Genomic DNA, 19,913 nt, shown 5'->3' on the forward strand with positions numbered 1-19,913 from the left:
TAAATTGGAAATGCATTCTAATTGTAGCGTGTTTAAAGAGAAGAAAAAAAACATGTAATTGAAGGGGTATATTAATTGAAAATTCAGGTACTAAAATAAGAGTTAAAAATAGTCGGTAAAAATTAAAGTGAATCATTTAAAATGGGTACCGGATCTAATTTCCACTTAAAAAAAGCCCTTAGGGGAATTAGGTCTTAAGCCCAATACCTAATCTAAATAATTAAGCCCAAATTCTGAATTTAAAAACTAAATCTAATCTTAACCATCCGTTTAAATAGTTTCTTTCTAATCTTAGCCTTTAGTTTTTATTTAACCCCAATTTAACCTATTTAAACATATTGAATGAACTAAAAGTCTCATTCTTTGAGATTTTGAGATAGATCTACACTCTTCTTCTTCTTCAATCAAGAGATAATTTCTAGAAATTAAAGAAGTGCATGTCTAGAAGTTCCAATTCAATTCATTTCTCTTTTCTTTCCTAGATCAAGGTAATTGTTTTCTAAAATATATACATATATGTTGTTATGTGCATAGAGAAATTTAGGGTTTCATAGTTGGATGTTATATGATTAATATATGAATTCATGATTGTAATTGGTAATTTTGGGCTATGTAATATATCAAAATAGAATGTTGTAGCTTTCTAAAAAGACATTAGTTGCCAAGATCTATAAAGTTTATGATTCTATATGAAAACCTAAGTCTCTTTACCTTGCCGGAAATGTTTTGCTGCACTATTTGTATTATTTATTAATTATGGAATTTTGTAGCTTGAATCAGATCTTGATAATTTGTATGGAAACTGGACATCTAAAGAATTTTATAAGTTTTGGAGTCACTTAAAAACTTTAAGTTTTCAATTTATATGATTTTTACAATTTCAGAAAACAAAGTTGTTAGTTTGTAACGATAATTTATAATATTGGACTAGATTATGAGATTTATTTGACACGTAAATTCATATTAAAATAGGTCAGACAATAGCTTTAAACAAAGGTAATTGAGTCTATTTTCAAATGGAGCAAGTGTCATATTTTTTTTTCTTTGAATTGTTATGAATTTTATACGACAGCATGTCAAAATATTTTTGTTGGACAGATTTGTGTATTTGTATAATTTTGAATATTATTTTACTTTGGTTGATTCTTACTTGTCGCACATGACTAATAATGAAAAGTAAGCATACTGCTATTCTCATCGAGATCCAAAGATCACATCACACATTTGGAAGTGTGTTCGAGGATACATGGGGATAAAATTAAAGTTTAAAATTACTTTCCACTTACATACAGATGGCCAAACAAAAAGGACAAACCAAATACTAGAGGATATGTTATGTGTCTATGCATTAGATTTTAATGGAAGTTGGAGCAAATACTTGCGTTTGACTTGCTTACAACAATTACTACTAGATGAACATCGAAATAACTATGTATGAGACGCCATAGGGGCAATCTTGTAGGTCGCCAATTGGTTAGCATGAAGCAAGAGAAAATAATATATTGGAAGAAATGTTCCAAGGAATAACCCAGTTGATAAGAATGCAGACAAACCAAATTCGTCAAAAATGCTACCATGACAAGTATTATAGACACCTTGAGTTTATGTTATCAAGTGTTCATTAAAGTGACATTGATGAAGGATGTTATGAGATTTGGAAAGAAAGGAAAATTAAGGCCACGTTTTGTAAGACCTTACCAATTGTCAAGTGTGTAGGAGTTGTCGTTGCTTGAAGAGATGTCTACTATTCATAATGTCTTTCATGTATCTATGTTAAGAGAATACATACCAGACCCTGATCATGTGTTAAAGCCACAGACCATAAGAAAAAACTAGTAGAAATGCTTGACCGTACAGTAAAGAAGCTTCGCAACAAGGAAATTGCACTGGTATAGGTCTTATGGTGAAACCATACAGTAGAATAGGCAATATGGTAAGTTTAAAATGATATAAAGGCACGATGTCCCGAGTTTTTCTAAGTTTCAAGAACAAAATTTTTATAAGGTAGGGGGATTGTAACGCCCCACCATTCTAAGTTATTCATGTTATGTGTTGTAGGGGCTACACGTGATTAATTATGTCTTACTAACAACACATTTGAAGTTATTTGCAGGTGGCTATGATGGGTGTACCAGTACTTTTTATTGACCTAAAGATTAAGTATGAATGTAACTGATGTATTGATCATGAATTCATATTTTAATTGAGTATTGATATGATAATATTATGTTACTTGAAAGCATATAATAATTTATAAATTTTGAAGTACAAATATTCTAGGATATGTTGCAATATATGTCAGTTGTACATGATATTATTTTGAATTTTAAATTTGAAGAATTATTTCACATATTATTGTAGATAATTTCGTTAGCTTTCTAACGCATTAAAATTTAGTCAATTCCATGGTGTGAGTCAAAAGTTATGTTAATTTTATTAAGACATGTTGTTGTTGGGCCTCTCAAACGAGTTATTACGGGAATTAGGTCTTAAGCCTAATATTTAATCTGAATAATTAAACCCAAATACTAAATTTAAAAACTAAGTCTAATCTTAACAACCCATTTAATTAAGAGATTTTTTTTCATATTTATGAGTTTTTTTAAGATTGTTTTACAAAAATATTGACATTTATTTTTTTTTTACTTTTTATGACTTTTTGATTTTGAAGTTCATATTTATGAGATTTTCTTTCCTATATATTTTAAAAAATATATATAATTATGTCACATTTTTTATCATAGTTATTTTTTTTGATTTTGTAGATAATATTTTTTTCAATTTTGTATTATTTCCTTCATTTTTTACTTTTTTCCGTTTTTTTTTCCTTACTTATTTTTTCTTCCATTTTTTCCTTCATCTTTTTTTTTTCTCTTCTTCCTCTTGTTTTCATTTTTATTCATTTATCTATTTTTTTTATTTCATTTGTATTATATTGTTTTTTTGTTCATTTTTTTTCTTCAGTTTTCTTTCCTTTTTTTTTTTCATTTTTTTCCTTCTATTTTTTCTTCATTTTTGTATTTATTCTTTTCTCCTTATATATTTTTTCACACATATGAGATTTTTTTTTTCTTCTTTCCTTTTTTTTTCTTCTACCAATTTTTTCCTTCATTTTTTTTTCTTTCCATATTTCAATTATTTTTCTTCTTATTCTTTTCATTTTTATTCATTCATCTTTTTTTTTTCCTTTTTTTCTTCATTAATTCTTTTGTTTTGTTTTTATTTTTTTCATATTTTTTTTATTTTCTTTCCTTTGTTTTTTTCCCTTCTTTTTTCTTTCATTTTTTTCCTTCCAGTTTTTCTTCTTTTTTGTACTTATTCTTTTCTCCTTCCATTTTCTTTTTTATTCACACATATATGTTGACATTACATAATTATTTTATTATTTATTATCTTTTATTATTGTAATTATTTATTTATAGTTTTTCCACTGTATGTAAAAAAATTCAAATCAATTGTTTTAGCATTTTGTTGGTACTGTAACCCTTAACAAACTACCAGCTACATAAAGCCAAGCCATGCAAGGAAACAAGACATGATCAAGAGATAAGGTTTCAATATCTGATTTCGTAGTCATCGTCGGCAAGCATATTCTCAGAGAAAGAGAGAGCCAAATAATACTATTGAGAAAATATGTGTACTTCTCCAACTGATACAAATGATATCTACTGCTACTTGGTACTTGAGTGTTAAAAAATGAGCTAAATACATGGGGTGTGGTTGTCTTTTTTATCACTTCAAAACGTCTTATATCTTTAATTAGACAATTATAATAGGTCCTTATTTTCACTGCTTCTTATTAATTTATTCATTTTAGTAGTCATTGTGATTTTCCCCAGCAAAGTACCGAATTAATATCTTACTAATAAAGTCATTTATCATGGTGTGTTGAATGATTGTATCCTTTAGGTTTAACAATTAAAGGTCCATCAGATATAGATACAGATAAGCATGAACTAAAACCATTCCTACACAAAGCAAGGGTAACAAGTTACCAATATTTGGTTTGATTTATTGTATGTTGTATTTTTAAAGTAATGTTACTTTAGTGTTCTCAAAGAACCAGGTTAATTTTATTTTTTGTCTCAAGGTAACAAGTTACTTTTAGTTTTCTGCCACAAATTACAAGATTACATTTAGTTTTACCTCTTTGTTGTTGGTTTTTATATGATTTCAAGGTATCAGTTTACTTTTAGTTCATGTCTTTATATTGTTGTTTTTCATGTGGATTTCAAGGTACCATGGTACTTTCTTTGTTGTTAGTTATGTAACCTGAAACTCCTAATGATAATCCAATCTGAAACAAATGTACCAAGTTACTTCTGATGGTAATCTAATCTGGAAACATCAATAATATGAAAAAAAAAACGACGTTAAGTAATAAAAAATGAAATAAAAGAACACATAAAATTACAAAATATCATTTAAAACTTATGTGAGATGACAAAAAATACCCCAAAAAAATAACACAATACCCTAAGCACTAAATTAATTTTTAAAATATGGAAATAATTCAAAGAAACACAAAAAATATGGAAATTTTTATCCATATAATTATCTTTATTTAGAAAAAGCCATAATTTATCTAAAATATATAAAAAAAAATCCATATTTATGAAAAGAAATGAAAAAAAAGCCATAGCCATAATTTCAACTTCCCGTAATAACTCGTTTGAGAGGCCCAACAACAACATGCTTTCATAAAAGAGAAATGATAGGAAATGGCCCAAAATAAAGTCATCAATAAGCTAATGTCCTCATTTTTTAAATTTTAGATAAATGACAATTTTACATTGTTGATTACCTAAATTGTCATTTTTTATAATTTTTTTATTTATTTAGGACTGTATGACTTTAATATAGTGGTATATGTATATTAGTTTTGTTTAATTAGTTTTTATTTTAAAGTTATATTGATTTTTTAAGTTTTTTTATAGGTTGTTGGTATATTATTTTCCAATTAGTGTATATATTTTTTGTGGTATGATATAAATTTTTTTTTTTGTGATATTTAATTTCTATTTTATTATACATAGAGGTAGTATATAATTTTGTATCATAGTATATACATTTTAATGGTAGTATATAACTTTGTTAACATAGTATATACATTTTTTAGTAATAATTTTGTAAGTTTTGATGGTATATTATTTTTCAACTCAGTATATATATTTTGTGGTATGATATATCATTCAACAACCCATAAAAAACGAAAAAAAATCAAAATAACTTTAAAATAAAAACTAATTAAACAAAACTAATATACATATACCATAATATTAAAATATTTAGAATAAAATAGTAATTTGTCAAAGTGTGCATTTGGTAATATGTGATGTTAAATAGATAATTAGGCTATTTTACTACAAAATTAAAAACATGAACATTTACTTACTTTCACACAACATTAAGGATCATTTTGCACAATGCCCCTTCATAAAATTAACATAACTTTTGACTCACAATTCGGAATTGACTAATTTTTAATGGGTTTAAAAGCTAACGAAATTATCTACAATAATATGTGAAATAATCATTCAAATTCTAGAGCTATCCTTTCCAAATTTAAAATTTAAAATAATATTGTGTACAGTTGACATATATTGCGGTATATCTTAGAAATTTTGTACTTCGAAATTTATAAGGGTCTGATTGGTTTGTAATTAGAAAACTTTTTAAAAAGTGGGATTCTAAAATGAAAATATAAATTTAGTGATTAAAAACATATTTATGAAAATGTGATTGGTTCAATGTCATTAAATTGTTTTTGAGATTTAAAAGGCTGAATCTGTGATTAGTATTAAATTTAAAAATATAACAGAAACTAAATACGTGATTGGTTCAGCTGAATCTGAATATTATTTTAATTCTATATATTTTATATACATATGTTGTATAATAGTAAATTTTGATTTATCAATAGATTTAATTAAGTAAAATTTAATTATATTGATAAATTAAAATTTAATAATAGTGCATTGATTAAATTCATAACAATATTGCATTGTCATTAATTTTGATTTTTTTTTTTCGAAATTAAAGAAACATTTTTTTAGGGCATGATATAAATCAAAACATTGATCCCAAATTACAGACAAGCTAGGTAGGACCTCTGGCCAATTCTACTTGAAGGATAAATTAAATGTGTAACCACAATGAATGTGACATTAAAAAATCTTTGAAAATCTTTAGGCACAAGAGAACTAGATGAACAATTAACACACACAAAAAAAAAAGGCTTACCTTCAGCATATAGTGAGCAATTTCCTTCTGTCTTATAGTCACCTTTAGACGTATAACTTGCATTCAGAGCCCAGTAAATAGCAGCTATAAACCAAGAGAGATAAATTAAGTGCAGACACCTCTGAAGGCTAGAATCTGCAATAGCTATACATTATCATAATTATTCTCAACAAAGAGAAAAATAAAAGAATCAATATTGTTCAAACTTGCATTAGTATTGAGAATTGTTGAAGCTTAGAATCTTGATCTATTGCCCCTCAAAAAATAGCAACTATATATTCAGTATATAGTTAGATACACCCAAACCAAACCATGTTTGTTAATGATCTAATATTCCAAAAATTCACAAAAAAATAAAAACCCCATAAATTTTCTTCTATGTTCCCACATTTTCCAAGCAACCATATAAGGACTAATTGACTAGTTGCTTAACATAAATCACTTATAAGATATATTGGCTGAATAATTTTGGGATTGAACTCATTAGTTGCAAATACACCACAAGAGGAGATCCATAGATTTATGCTTTATTGTTTTTCTTGGACTTCGTATGGCCTCGATCTGTGACAACCTACAAAACATAGAACCAAAATTATAGAAAGCCATAGATCCAACATATGTTATATATATATATATATATATATATATACACACACGTACATAAGCATATATACATGCACAAATCCATAAATTTTTTTTAGAGTGAGAATTCTGGAACAATGTGCTAATGGCAAAGACAAAGTAGATCTGGAGCACACAATTAAGAGGGGGTGCGAGTGGGAGTCGATTGTTAACGGAAGAAATGGTCTGCTATGGTGGAAAGGTGGAGAGGATGAGAGCAGAGAGAAATAGAAGAAAAGACAAGGAAATTGGTTTTAGGGGTTTCAGAAATAAATTTTACAAATCTGAGAAAACATGCTTTTCTCGTTTTCAACATTCCTTCACAAAATTTGAATACTAAACTGAATTTAATTTTAAAAAACAACCAACCAATCAAAAATTATTATGGAACCCACATTTTTTAAATATCCAAAATCATAAAATTGTATCCTAATTGAATACCAATCAGGCCCTAAACTATTATATGTTTTCAAGTAACATATTACTATCATATCAATACTCAATTAAAATATGAACTCATGATTAATACAACAGTTACATTCATACTTAACATTTAGGTCAATAAAACAGTACTGGTACCTCCGTCATAGCTACCTGCAAATAACTTCAAATATGTTGTTAGTATGATATAATTAATCATGTATAGTACCTATAACACATAACATGCATAACTTAGAATAGTGGGGCATTGCAAAACATTGCTATAAAATATTTAAACAAACTTTGTATATATTATTGGTAACAAGTGAGCATCAAATGTGTAGTGGAAGAATTAAAATAAAATAAAATATATTTTTTTTGACAGAGAATAGATTAGGTCTCTAAAACAACTTTTTTTTTATAAAAAATTACTTTTCATGAAAATCCATTATTTATGTATCAAATCAAATAGACTATCAAAAGTAGATATATACATTTTGAAATCTATCAAGTGTGATCCCTATCTTTCACTAACAGTTAATGAATATCCAATCCACGCTATTCATAAATAATTCATCACATATAATTATATTCTTACCTTAGATAATAAATTTCATTGCAAATTAAACATTTTCTTTATCTTCAAACATTCATACCCTAAATTGTGTTGAATAGGGGTGGCTCGGGGACCATGTCCTTGTGCCTATATATATAAGCTCCAATAAAGCACACTACTAAATAAAGTCATTAGTTATATAATCTAATTTATTAATTACAATATTATTTCACTATAAATATGGAATCACAACAATTATAGAATACATTTTATAAAGTAATCTTGTGTAGTCCATTGATCTGATCATTTCGTGTATATAGTTCTGTCCTTTAATAATTGATTCGTAAATTAGAGCTAGTTAAAGATACCATTTAATCTTCCTAATTAACTCTTGATCTTTCACTACCACTAATCCACTTGCGAACAATTCATTTATAACTGTATTATAAATTTGGGCTCAATAACCATTCAGTCCTATAGAATTAACACTTAAGGGAGCCACTATATGATCCAATAGGAAAATTTGGATTCCAAGTCTTATATGATCATGTTCCCAGCCACTCATGCCACTACATGAATAGGAGTTCATGACTAGTCTGAATTTAGATTGATCTACTTATTATGATCATATGTTTGATATGAATTAAGTCTTTATAGTAAATGGTAAGTTAATAAAGAAATTAATTCACATCGTCCATGTCCTTTATAATCTAATTATACAAAGCACCTTCAGTAAGATGTCTATCCACATCAACAATCTGAATCTAGATCACATGAATTCAAAATGCTTAGCGAACCGTACTAGCAACAATTAGTTAAAGATTATATACTTTAATATGTTGGGGACTATTTTATTCATTATCTATGATATCAATCATCTCGTACTAATACTAGATCATACTCACATTATTGAATATGCAATTTTCATATATTTATATTAAGTATTCAATAATAATTGAGAAAATACAATTATAAGAAAAATAAATTTTTATTAATTATTATTAAATAAAATGTTTTACACATAAGTAACCATACCCAACACATATATATCTCTTCTATATAAAAAGTGTGTAGATAACGGAAATTCTTGGTTTTAACGAACTTACTTTAAAATTATGTCAAGTTTAACAGATTTTAGTAATCTGATGTTAATTTTAACGATTTTATTTTAATTGATTAAAAAAATTGATAAACGTATATTTATGCAATTTTTTTGTTTAACGTGATAAACTTCTTTTAACAGATTTTTTTTGGTTAATGTGATAAATGTCTATTAACGCGATTATAAAAAATGCTAGTTAACGCGAATAGGAAAAACATCTGTTAAGGCAATTTTTTTGGTTAACATGATAAACGTCTGTTAACGCGATTAGGAAAAATCTCCAACTTTATATTTTTATTTGAACTTAAACTTTAGCGATTTTATTTAAAATGGTAAAAAATTGATCCCTTGAAAACCGTCATGTTTCCTAGGGCTTGATTTTTTTTATTTAATTTTTGTTATTAGATAAAAATGTGAGTTAATATAGTCATAGTGTGTTTAATCCATTTTGTTGAGATCTTTTAAAAAAAATATCAAGTTTAAATTTTGAAAAAAATAATATCTTTAATTTAATAGTACTCTTATAAAAGAGTTATCATATCAATTATTTTTATGAACGTATAATTTTTCTCTCTCCAAAAAGTATCAATTGTGAGAGTACATTGTAGGCCTAGAGTTCAACAAGAAAACATAATCAAGGTAAATCATTTTTGCCACGCAAAATTACATCTCAAATTCCTTATAATCATGCATCATTGATTTACTGACCATTTTTTTTTCTCAAATCAGGTGGTCAATCTATGCAAAGTTTCCAAGGTAAATCAACACACAAAAATAATGTAAATTCAATTTTTTAAAACAAATTACTCTATTTAGTTATGAATTAAATCTATTCATCTTATTCAAAATAAATTTTTATCTCAAATCAGGCAGTGAGTCACAAATTCAAGGTACTGTCTTATACAAATTCAATTATAAATTACCCTATTCATCTTATAGAGTGTAGTCATTTCATATAAGATAAAGCTCAACAAAACACAAGGTAGCATCTTATACAAATTCAATTATGATTTACTCTATTAATCTTATACACACAAAATTACAACTCAAATTCTTTATAATTATACATGATTTACCAACCATTTTTTTCTCAAATCTAGGTGGTCAATCTACACAAAGTTCCAAGGTAAATCGACACACAAACATAATGCAAATTCAAAATTTTTAAACAAATTACTTTATTCAGTTATGAATTACTCTATTCATCTTATTCAAAATAATTTTTTATCTCAATTAGGTAGTTATTCACAAAATAGTACAGTCAGTTCATATAAGATAAAGTTCAACAAAACACAAGGTAGCAGATTATACAAATTCGGTTATGATTTACTCTGTTAATCTTATACAAATTCAGTAATGAATTACTATATTATGCTATGTGAGTAAAACTATTTTAAATGTTTTTCGTTTATGAATTTAGTGAGTTTAAAATAGTAACACAATCAAATAGTAAATAGAGAAATAAAACCATTAATTGCTATGATAATAAATGTTAAAACTAATAACCAAACACAAAATATAAAATAGTAAAACAATAAAATAGTAGATAGAGAACTATGAAGGAAACCTACAAGCATTAATAAGATTTTAGGATTGATTAGATTAACTATAAAGATTAAATAATACTCAAACAAATAATGCTAACAATGCATAAATAAAATACTTAGATCTACAACTAACCCATTAATACTTTGGATTGTTAAATCTAATATAATTTTATTAAAAAAAAACCCTCCAACCATTAAAAAAGAAAAAGAAAAACTTTTAAAACTTATACTTGCCTCTGAAAAGTAACACATTAATACTTAATATAACATATCCATACAAAACATATAGTAACATATCAACCCTATAAATCCTAAATAACATATAAATATAATTACATATAAAAAAATATATTAACATATATATATATATAGTAACAACCACACATATAAATCGTTAATAAATATATTAGTGAGAAGTTCTGAAGTTGCTATTTTTAGTTAAGTGGTATGTAGCGTCCTTGTCTTATGAATCCAGAATATAAAACCACACGAAGATCCTAAAAAACATGATAATCTGGTCCCAAATCAAAAGAACAAGAGAGACCCTACAACAAATTATATCCTCCAAACCAAATAAAAATAGCCCAATTAATTTCTAAGGGAAATAATCAAAACTATGAGAAACATTATGTAACGTCCCAATTTCCGTAATAAGGCTTAGTGTCTTGATTAGGGGGTCAGGAGGGCAATAACTGATTAATTACATTATTATGTGATGATATGTGTGATTATAAGAATTATGTGAGTTATATTATAATATGACTCTATTTGCATGTTTAGGTGTATTCAACATGCTCGTGGGCCCGTTTCTTATTAGAAGGGCATTTTTGTAATTTTGGCCCGTTGATGGCATATTTGAATATATGTGCGTTATATGTTGAGACCACATTATTATGTGGATATATTTGGATTATTCGGCACGAGACGATCCTAGGGAGCAAATTAGCGATTTAATCATAACAAGGTCAAATACTCGGCTCAGGGTGAGCCTAGGAGTAGTTAGGTAATTTAGTACATTACCGAGATTTAGTGGCTAATGAGATTTTATTTGATGAGTATTTGAGGTAATGGTAATCGTGAGGTGTTAATTATGATTAGCAGAAAAAAAGTGGTTAGAGACGGTCATGCCCCTCGAGAGCATTAGGTAGTAAGCTATTGGGCAAAGGGCAAATTGGTCTTATCATGCCAAGAGAGTAACTTAGTCACTAGCTTACTTCAGGGGAAGAAAACAGAGCATTTAGGAAAAATACTCTCAGCATTCTCAGCTCTCTCTCTCTCTCTCTCTCTCTCTCTCTCTCTCTCTCTCTCTCTCTCTTGTTTCTCTCTCTATCTCTTGAAGCCTTGGGGTTTTTTGTTAAATTTTGAGGAGGAAAGGCTCAAAGCTTGGAGGATGGAAGCTAGGAAGTGATTAACAGCAGCACAAGGGTGTGATTCTTCTTTGAGGTAAGGTTATGCTCTGTTTTCTGATGAATTATTGCAGTGGTTTAAGTTTTAGAAAAGTTTTAAGCTTTGGTTGGGTTGGTTTTTGAGGTGTTTGTATTGCTTATGATTTGTTGGTTAGAGTTTTAGACTCATTTGGGACCTTGGTGCAAGTTTGGGGGTGAGATTTTGGGAGTTGTGGCTCGGAGAAAATGGTGGGTTGTGACTAGGTTACCGCTAAGGCTCGAGAGAGGATCGTACTGGGGGGGTCATGCTTGCTTGTTTATTTTCTTGCACTTTGACCAAAGGTAAGAAAACTGCACCCAATACGTGATATACGTGATTAGGGCTTGACCCAGTTGTTGAATATAGACTTGATTAGGGCTTGGGCCCCTGTAGATGTACATGATTATGATTATGCATGTGGTTGTTTGATTAAGCATGTTGAATGCTCTGTATCTAGATATTTGCTATATAATGTATGCGTGTTTGCATTATCTGATTGAGAAAAGCATTTTCTTATAAGTCAAGGGCGGCAATAGCGTGCTGAGCACTGGTTGTTGTGGTTAGGCCCAATCAGTAGCGCATCACACGCTTGTTTGACCCAATGTCGTGGAAAATTAAGCGCCATGTACGATGGCCCAGCTCGAAGGCTGGTTATACAGAGCATAGGGCAATGGGCCCCGGGGTGACTTATTAGTCCCATATCCTAGGGATGGGCCTTGATATGATTCATTAATCATTTATTCAGGGCAACAAGCCTCAATGTAACACTGCAATCACTTATCTGAATAGCATGCATGCATGAGTAGGGTTATTACTGCTAGGCATGCTTATTATGATTCTGTAAAATGATATTAACTACTTATGCGCATGTTTAAGTTTTCTTGCTGAGCCTTGGCTCATAGGTTCTATGTGGTGCATATAAGGGGAAATGGAAGCTAGACCAGCCATGAGTTGGAGACCTTCGGTGGTGACATATACATATACGACTGCTCGACCACCACGACCGGGGTTTCTCGCCACTTAGGTCGGCTATTTGTAACTTTTGAGTTGTAATTATCCTTTTGGAACTGTAAACGACTTTGTAAATGTTTATTTTGGGATCCTATGTATGAACTTAATGTTTTAATAAAATGACCGTTCCTTTCATCCAAAAATTTTAACCCTAAGTCGTTAACCACGTTTAGTTACACGTATATGGCCAAATGACTCGTTTAGCAAGTTTAACACTATTCAAACACATAGTGTAACGGTCTTGGCTATCTAGGGCATTACAACTTGGTATCTGTAACGTCCCAAATTACCTAATCAGGCTTAGGGCCTTGATTAGGGGGCCAGGATGGAAAATTACGGAAATTATGTGATTATGTGATATATACGTGTATCATTTTATGATTACGTGAGTTATATTATAATATGACTTGATATTCATGTCTAGGTGTATTAAATATGCACGTGGGCCCATTTCTGATTAATAGAGAAATTTTCTTATTTTGGCCCGTTATGTAATGACCCAACTACTCTAGACTTTGGACCATTAATGAAAACTACACATAGACCCTAATTCTTAATAGAACTTACAAATGAAAAGATCATAACTTTATTAAAACTTGTAAAAACAAGGGTCAAACTTACATAAAATTTAAGTTAGGATATGGGATCCCATTGTTTTAAAAAGGAAAAACATAACTTAATTGTAATAAAAAGAGATTACATAAGTGTGGAAAAATACACATAAAACCATAATAAAGACTTCATCCTCAAATTGAAACTCTCGGTTCTTTGAATCCATTCCGCCTCAATACACATTCCCAAGCATCCAAGAACCTTTCCCGCCACTATAGCTATTTTCCTGCACATATAAACATAAAAGGAATGAGCCTAATGCCCAGCAAGGAAAAATCTAACATATAACCATATACATAAAAATTCATAATGCAACATAAAACATACTATAACACTTATGTCAGATACATACTACAATGGCCATTATTACTTGGGGTCCCATAAACTAAACAAGTCATATGCCCATCAGATTAGTGGGGTCTTGCTAGCTAAGCAAGTCATACGCCCATAATCTATTTGGGGCTTGTTAGTTGTATAGGTCATATGCCCAAGTCTACAAGCATACTTAACATAGCATTTTTCATAACACACATTCATAAGATAACATATAAAATCATATAGCACATAAATCCTATCCTATTTTCCTTACCAAAATAACCGGGATATGAGAACTGATTTAGGACCTTGGAACACTCCTAAAAACCATTTATAATAGGGTGAGTATATTGAAGAAAAGGGGATGAAAGTGATGAAGGAACTATGCTATCAAAATATACTTACAAAAACCTTATGCTCAAGAACTTAGATTTCCTATCCAAGAATAAAGAATAAAGTTAGGGGCTGAGTAGAAAACTATAAGAACTTGAAGAAAATAATACCAAATGAACTAGAGTTTTGGAATACCTTGAATGCTTTATGACCAATCTAAACCTTGAACCGAAATGTATTATAAACCTTACTTCCCAAGTGTTTGGTAAGCTTAAAAATGATTAAGCTTATAATCCCCAACCCAAGTGTTTACACTCTCACAATAACCTAGCAACTTGCAGCCTCTGAACTTAGCTTGATGAATGAATGAAAAATGCTTGGTGCTAGGTCCTATTTATAGAGTTCTAGGAATAAAAATCTTCTTTTTGGCTTTGAATAAAAATAATAAATTTAATTGAAAATATTTGAATATCCTTCAGCCAAAGGCTTAGGAATTGGTCAAATTTTTCAGAGAGATTTAAGGATTCAAAGCTTGATTTTTAAAATAATAAAAACAAATAGAATCCTAACTTCTAACTCCCTAAAGCTTGATTTTTTTTGAAAATTTTCTCTCGGTGAAGACACCGGCGGCCATGGCTAAAGGAGCAAAGATTTTGGGGAAAGCTAAGGGGAAGAGGAATAATAAGAAGAAAGGTCCTTCATCTTCGGATCGTGTTATCAAAACAAGATCCATGGATGCCATTCTAGGGATCTCTGAGTTGGAAGTGCAAGAAGAGGAAAAGACGAAGGATCAGTTTTTGGGGATAGAATTTACGACTCAAGAATCGGAGGAGATACTTAGAAAACAGAGTGAAATTCGTACGAATTTCTCAGACTGGTTGAGCATTGCCAACAGGACGACTCAAGATGTTGATATGGGGAAGAAGATGACTCTGCCTATCTTATGATCTGAGCACATTGTAAGGAATCTAGATCGGGCATTTGAATCACCATCGAAGTTAGAGGAATCAACAAATCCGGGTAAGAAGAAGGTAAAAATTGTTCAGGCTGATATTGAGGAAGAAGTGAATTACTGGAAACCTTCAATTGTGGGTTATGTTGCTGGTGCTAATCCTCCTCTAAACGTGCTCGATGTGTTTGTGAGAAGAATGAGGAAAGATGATGTGGTTAAGGTGGGAATGCTATCACATGGAATGTTCATTATATGGTTTCAGAATCTAGAACAGAGAGATAAAGTTTTGAATGGGGGTTTCATTTTCTTTGACAAGAAACCCTTCATCATGAGGCCATGGAATTCGATTGATGATTTTACCAAAGAGAATATGGATTCAGTACCTACGTGGATTCAAGTGAGGGGCTTGGATATAAAATACAGGGGAGAGGCATCACTTTTTAAGATAGTTGGCCAGATTGGGAAACCAATTCAGGTTGATGATATCACCAAGCATAGAGACCGACTACTGTACCCGCGAGTATTGATTGAGGTGAGTCTTGCGCAAGATTTTCCCCCAAAATCTCTTTTATGGATGAATTTGATCATGATATTGAATTGGATGTGAAGTATGAATGGATTCCGCTTATATGCAAGAATTGTTCGGGTATGGGGCATGGATCTAATGTGTGTAGGAACAAAGTCCAAACAAAGAAGACTTGGGTACCAAAAGAAAAAGCAGATGTAAAAATGGTGACACCAGCAATTGATGAAGATGGGTTTCAGATGGTGGGAAATGGAAAGAAAGTTCAACAACAGTCTGTGATAGGAACAAAGGTGACAAATTAGTTTGCCATTTTAGATTTTCAAGTGGAGAAGAATGTGCAGGAGGTGGTCAACACTAGAGAGGGGGGAGATCCCTCTACTTCAAATGGATAGAATTCTCGCTTGGAATGTTCGAGGGATTAACAGCCAGCACAAGCATAAGGAAATCAGGCAGCTAATTTACTCAAAAAATGTTGGTCTGATTAGTCTTCTTGAAACCAAAGTTAAGAATAAAAGTATGGGTGACATGTATATGAATTTGTTTCCTGGTTGGTGCTTTACTAATAATAATTCTTGGTTAGATAAAGGGACGATGATAGTTTCTTGGAACCCTTCTATATATTCTATTGATATTAGGAGGTGTACCAGTCAACTGATTCACTGTATTGCTCAAACAAGCCAGAATTCAGAGAAGTTTCATATAACTTTTGTTTATGGGTTTAATGAAGTAGGAGGAAGAGAAGTTTTGTGGCAAGATTTAAAAGATCTCAAGTCCAATATTGATGAGCTGTGGATGATTGTAGGAGATTTTAATGAGATTTTGAACTATGATGAATGAGTTGGTAGCAAGAATCATAAGAAGCCTTCCGATAGTTTTAAGGAGTGTGTGATTTATTGTCAAATGGAGGACCTTAAGTTTTCAGGGTGCTTCTTCACTTGGAATAACAAGCAGAAGCCTAAAGAGAAAATTTTCTCTAAGATTGATCGTGCTTTGGTGAATCTGAAATGGACAGACTCTTTTGTGAATTCAGATGTTGTATTCCTTCCGGAAGGGGAATTTGATCACTGTCCTATTTTGATCTCGTTCTATCAAGATGTTAGTACTGGGAAGAAGCCTTTTAGATACTTTAGCATGTGGAAAACAGCTTAGAATTATAAGACAGAGGTTAGGCAAAGCTGGCAGACACCTATAACTGGTACTCCTATGTATCAATTGGTGGGTAAATTGAAGAGGCTTAAGAGTGTGTTTAGAACTATTAACAGGGAGGGATTTAATGAGATTCACAAGGCTGTTATGCAAGCTAAACAAGTGATGCTAGCTACTCAGGAAGCTCTGAATATGGATCCTAGGAATACTGATTTAATGGAACAAGAGCAAACGGCCAGAGACAGATACTCTTATTACCAACAAGCTCACAATTCTTTTCTAGCTCAAAAGGCTAAAATTGATTGGGTTCAAAATGGTGACGAGAATACATCTATTTTCCATGCTTCTTTGAAAGCCCGGAGAGCCAATAATAGAATAAATTCAATCCGGACTGATAGTGGTATTTGGATGGATAAACCAGGGGATATTCAACAAGCTTTTCTGAGCTATTATCAGCACTTATTAGGGACCTCAATGAGCAACAGAAGGAAGGTTTTTCATTCAGTGGTGGTTGCTGGTCCATTACTTTCAGAGGAGCACTTTCGAATTCTTCAGAAACCTTTCTCCATTCAAGAGGTTAAAGATGCCATGTTTTCCATACCAGGGAGGAAGGCTCCTGGTCCAGATGGATTTGGGAATTCTTTCTATCATGATAACTGGGATCTGGTGGGAGATGAGGTAGGTGTTGCTGTGATTAATTTTTTAAACACTGGCATGCTTCTTAAAGAGATAAATACAACAACCATTACACTCATTCCTAAAATCAAATGTCTGAATAGTGTCCAAGACTTCAGGCCTATATCTTGCTGTAATGTGATATATAAGGAAGCTACCAAAATCATTTGCTCGCAGTTAAGGAAAATTCTCCCTGAGTTAATAGCTGAAAACCAAGGTGGTTTTGTTCATGGGAGATATATAGCTTATAATATTATGGTCTGTCAAGATATTGTTAGGCATTATGGAAGGAAGAATTGCAAACCGAGTTGTATGATTAAAATTGATTTGAGGAAAGCTTATGACACTAGTGAATGGGAATTTATTGAAGAAATGCTTGTTGCTTTTCACTTTCCTCAGAAGTTCATTGATCTCATTATGGTGTGTATCCAAACCCCAAGATTTTCCTTATTACTTAATGGTGAAATGCATGGTTTTTTTGAGTCCAAGAGGTGTTTGAGACAAGGTGATCTAATGTCCCCGCTCCTATTTGTGCTTGGCATGGAGTATTTGTCTAGAATAATGAGAGATGTGGGTTCTCAGCATGGTTTTAAATACCATGACAGATGTGATTCTTTAAAATTGAATCATATGTGTTTTGCAGATGATTTGTTGTTATTCTGTCATGGAGATTTCCTTTCCATCCTTTTGTTATTGAAGGGACTAAAACTTTTTTCATTGACTTCTGGTTTGCTGCCTAATGAAGAAAAATCGGCAGTTTATTGTAGTGGCATGCAGGAGGTAGAGGTGTCCCGAGTGCTGGAAATGTCAGGATTTACTCGAGCTTATCTTCCTTTCAGATATCTTGGCATCCCTGTTTGCTCAAAAAAAAAATTCAGCAGCTGAGTGTAATGGTATTCTTGAGAAAATGGTTGCTCGGATCAAAGTTTGGAGCACAAGGAAGTTGTCTTATATGGGAAGAGCTACTTTAATCAACTTTGTTTTAATTACTATTTACTCTTATTGGGCTCAAATAATGATTCTTCCTAAAAGATTATTAAGGGATGTTGAAGCTATTTGTAGAGCTTTTCTTTGGAAGGGTCTGGCTGGCAGTAATAGCCCGGGTTTAGTAGCTTGGCATCATGTGTGTTCGCCCAAGAAAGCTGGGGGTTTAGGATTTAGGAAGGTTATTGATTGGAATATGGCTGCAATGGGGAAGTATGTTTGGGCAATTGCCACCAAAAAAGATAACTTGTTTGTGAAATGGATTAATAGTGTATACTTGATGGACATAAACTGGTGGGATTACCAGGCGCCTATGGATTGCAGCTGGTATTGGGAGCGGTTAGTTGCTATCAAAGATGCTTTCAAAGCTAAGGCTGATCTGTCTAAATTTGCAGCTTTGAGGTATAGCATTAAAGCTGGCCATGACCTATTGTATGAGCAGCCTCTTGCTGTTAGCTGGAGCAAAATTGTTTGGGATAGGCTGAGCATTCCGAAGCATAGGTTTGTGCTTTGGCTGGTTATGTTGTAGAGGCTGCGTACTAGAGATCAGTTGCACAAGTTTCAGCCTCTAATGGATCAATCTTGTCTACTATGTGGTGATGGTATTGAGAGCATTGGTCATCTCTTTTTTCACTGTCATTATAGTAGTGTTTGTTTGCAGAAGCTTAAGCAGGGGTTGGGTTGGAATTCGGCCTCTTTAAACCTGGTGCATTTAATTCGTTGGATTCATAAAGCTAAGAGGATGAGTGTTATTCGGAAGAGCTTTTTGTATGCTGCGCTTGCAGCTCTTGTTTATCACATTTGGAGAGTTCGAAATGATGTGTTCTGGAACAACAAGTTATGGCTTGTAGATAATATTGTACAAAGAGTAATTAGGGAGATTCAGGTTAGGATCACTCTTGTAATGCCTAAAAAGGCTCAAACCATAGATAGAGAATGGGTCTCAAAGATCAGTAAAAATTAGTTGTATTTGTGGTTGGATTGGTTGGTTTTGTATTTGGTTGGGTGTAACCTTTGGCTGTTGAGTAATATATTGATTCTTATTCATCAAAAAAAAAAAAACTCCCTAAATCTCGTAACTTTAAACTCCTCTTCAGTAAAATCAACATATCTGGAGCTGTAGAATTTCGATTTGGACTCTCTTTATACCGTTAGAAAGCTAATTAAATTATCTACAACTTTCTAGAAATACTATTTTTCGAAATTCATAACATAACTGGGTCAAAAACAGGTCGGAAGTTATAGTACCCTAAAGTTACAAAAAATCTATTTACATCATAATCCACAAATAAATAAAATTATGACAAATATCATGCTCCTATCAGATTTTGGTAAAGACTAAGTCTTATATTTCTCTTATTTTATCATTAAAATAATAATTTCTTAATAATCATACATATGACAAGTGTTACTATCTTATTGGGTCTATCTAAACCTTATAATAT

The 19,913-nt window shown here is 31.2% G+C and overlaps 1 protein-coding gene and 1 long non-coding RNA gene across 3 annotated transcripts; both read left to right on the forward strand.

Moving 5' to 3' along the window:
* Positions 1-333: 333 nt before the first annotated feature.
* On the forward strand, positions 334-2,284 carry LOC133833962 (uncharacterized). 2 transcript variants are annotated; one of them, XR_009893234.1, is made up of 2 exons: positions 334-488; positions 1,293-2,284. It is a non-coding gene; the product is annotated as an uncharacterized LOC133833962 (long non-coding RNA). The 2 variants fall into 2 exon arrangements; XR_009893233.1 differs by having other exon boundaries at positions 2,114-2,284.
* A 16,107-nt stretch (positions 2,285-18,391) lies between these two features.
* Positions 18,392-19,432, forward strand: LOC133779936 (uncharacterized). The gene is made up of 2 exons (XM_062219832.1): positions 18,392-18,985; positions 19,130-19,432. Exons 1-2 carry the CDS (start codon positions 18,392-18,394, stop codon positions 19,430-19,432), a joined length of 897 nt encoding a protein of 298 aa, XP_062075816.1.
* The last annotated feature ends 481 nt before the right edge of the window (positions 19,433-19,913 follow it).

This window comes from Humulus lupulus, chromosome 5 (assembly GCF_963169125.1).
Source record: "Humulus lupulus chromosome 5, drHumLupu1.1, whole genome shotgun sequence".
In the NCBI taxonomy this organism is placed as follows: domain Eukaryota; kingdom Viridiplantae; phylum Streptophyta; class Magnoliopsida; order Rosales; family Cannabaceae; genus Humulus; species Humulus lupulus.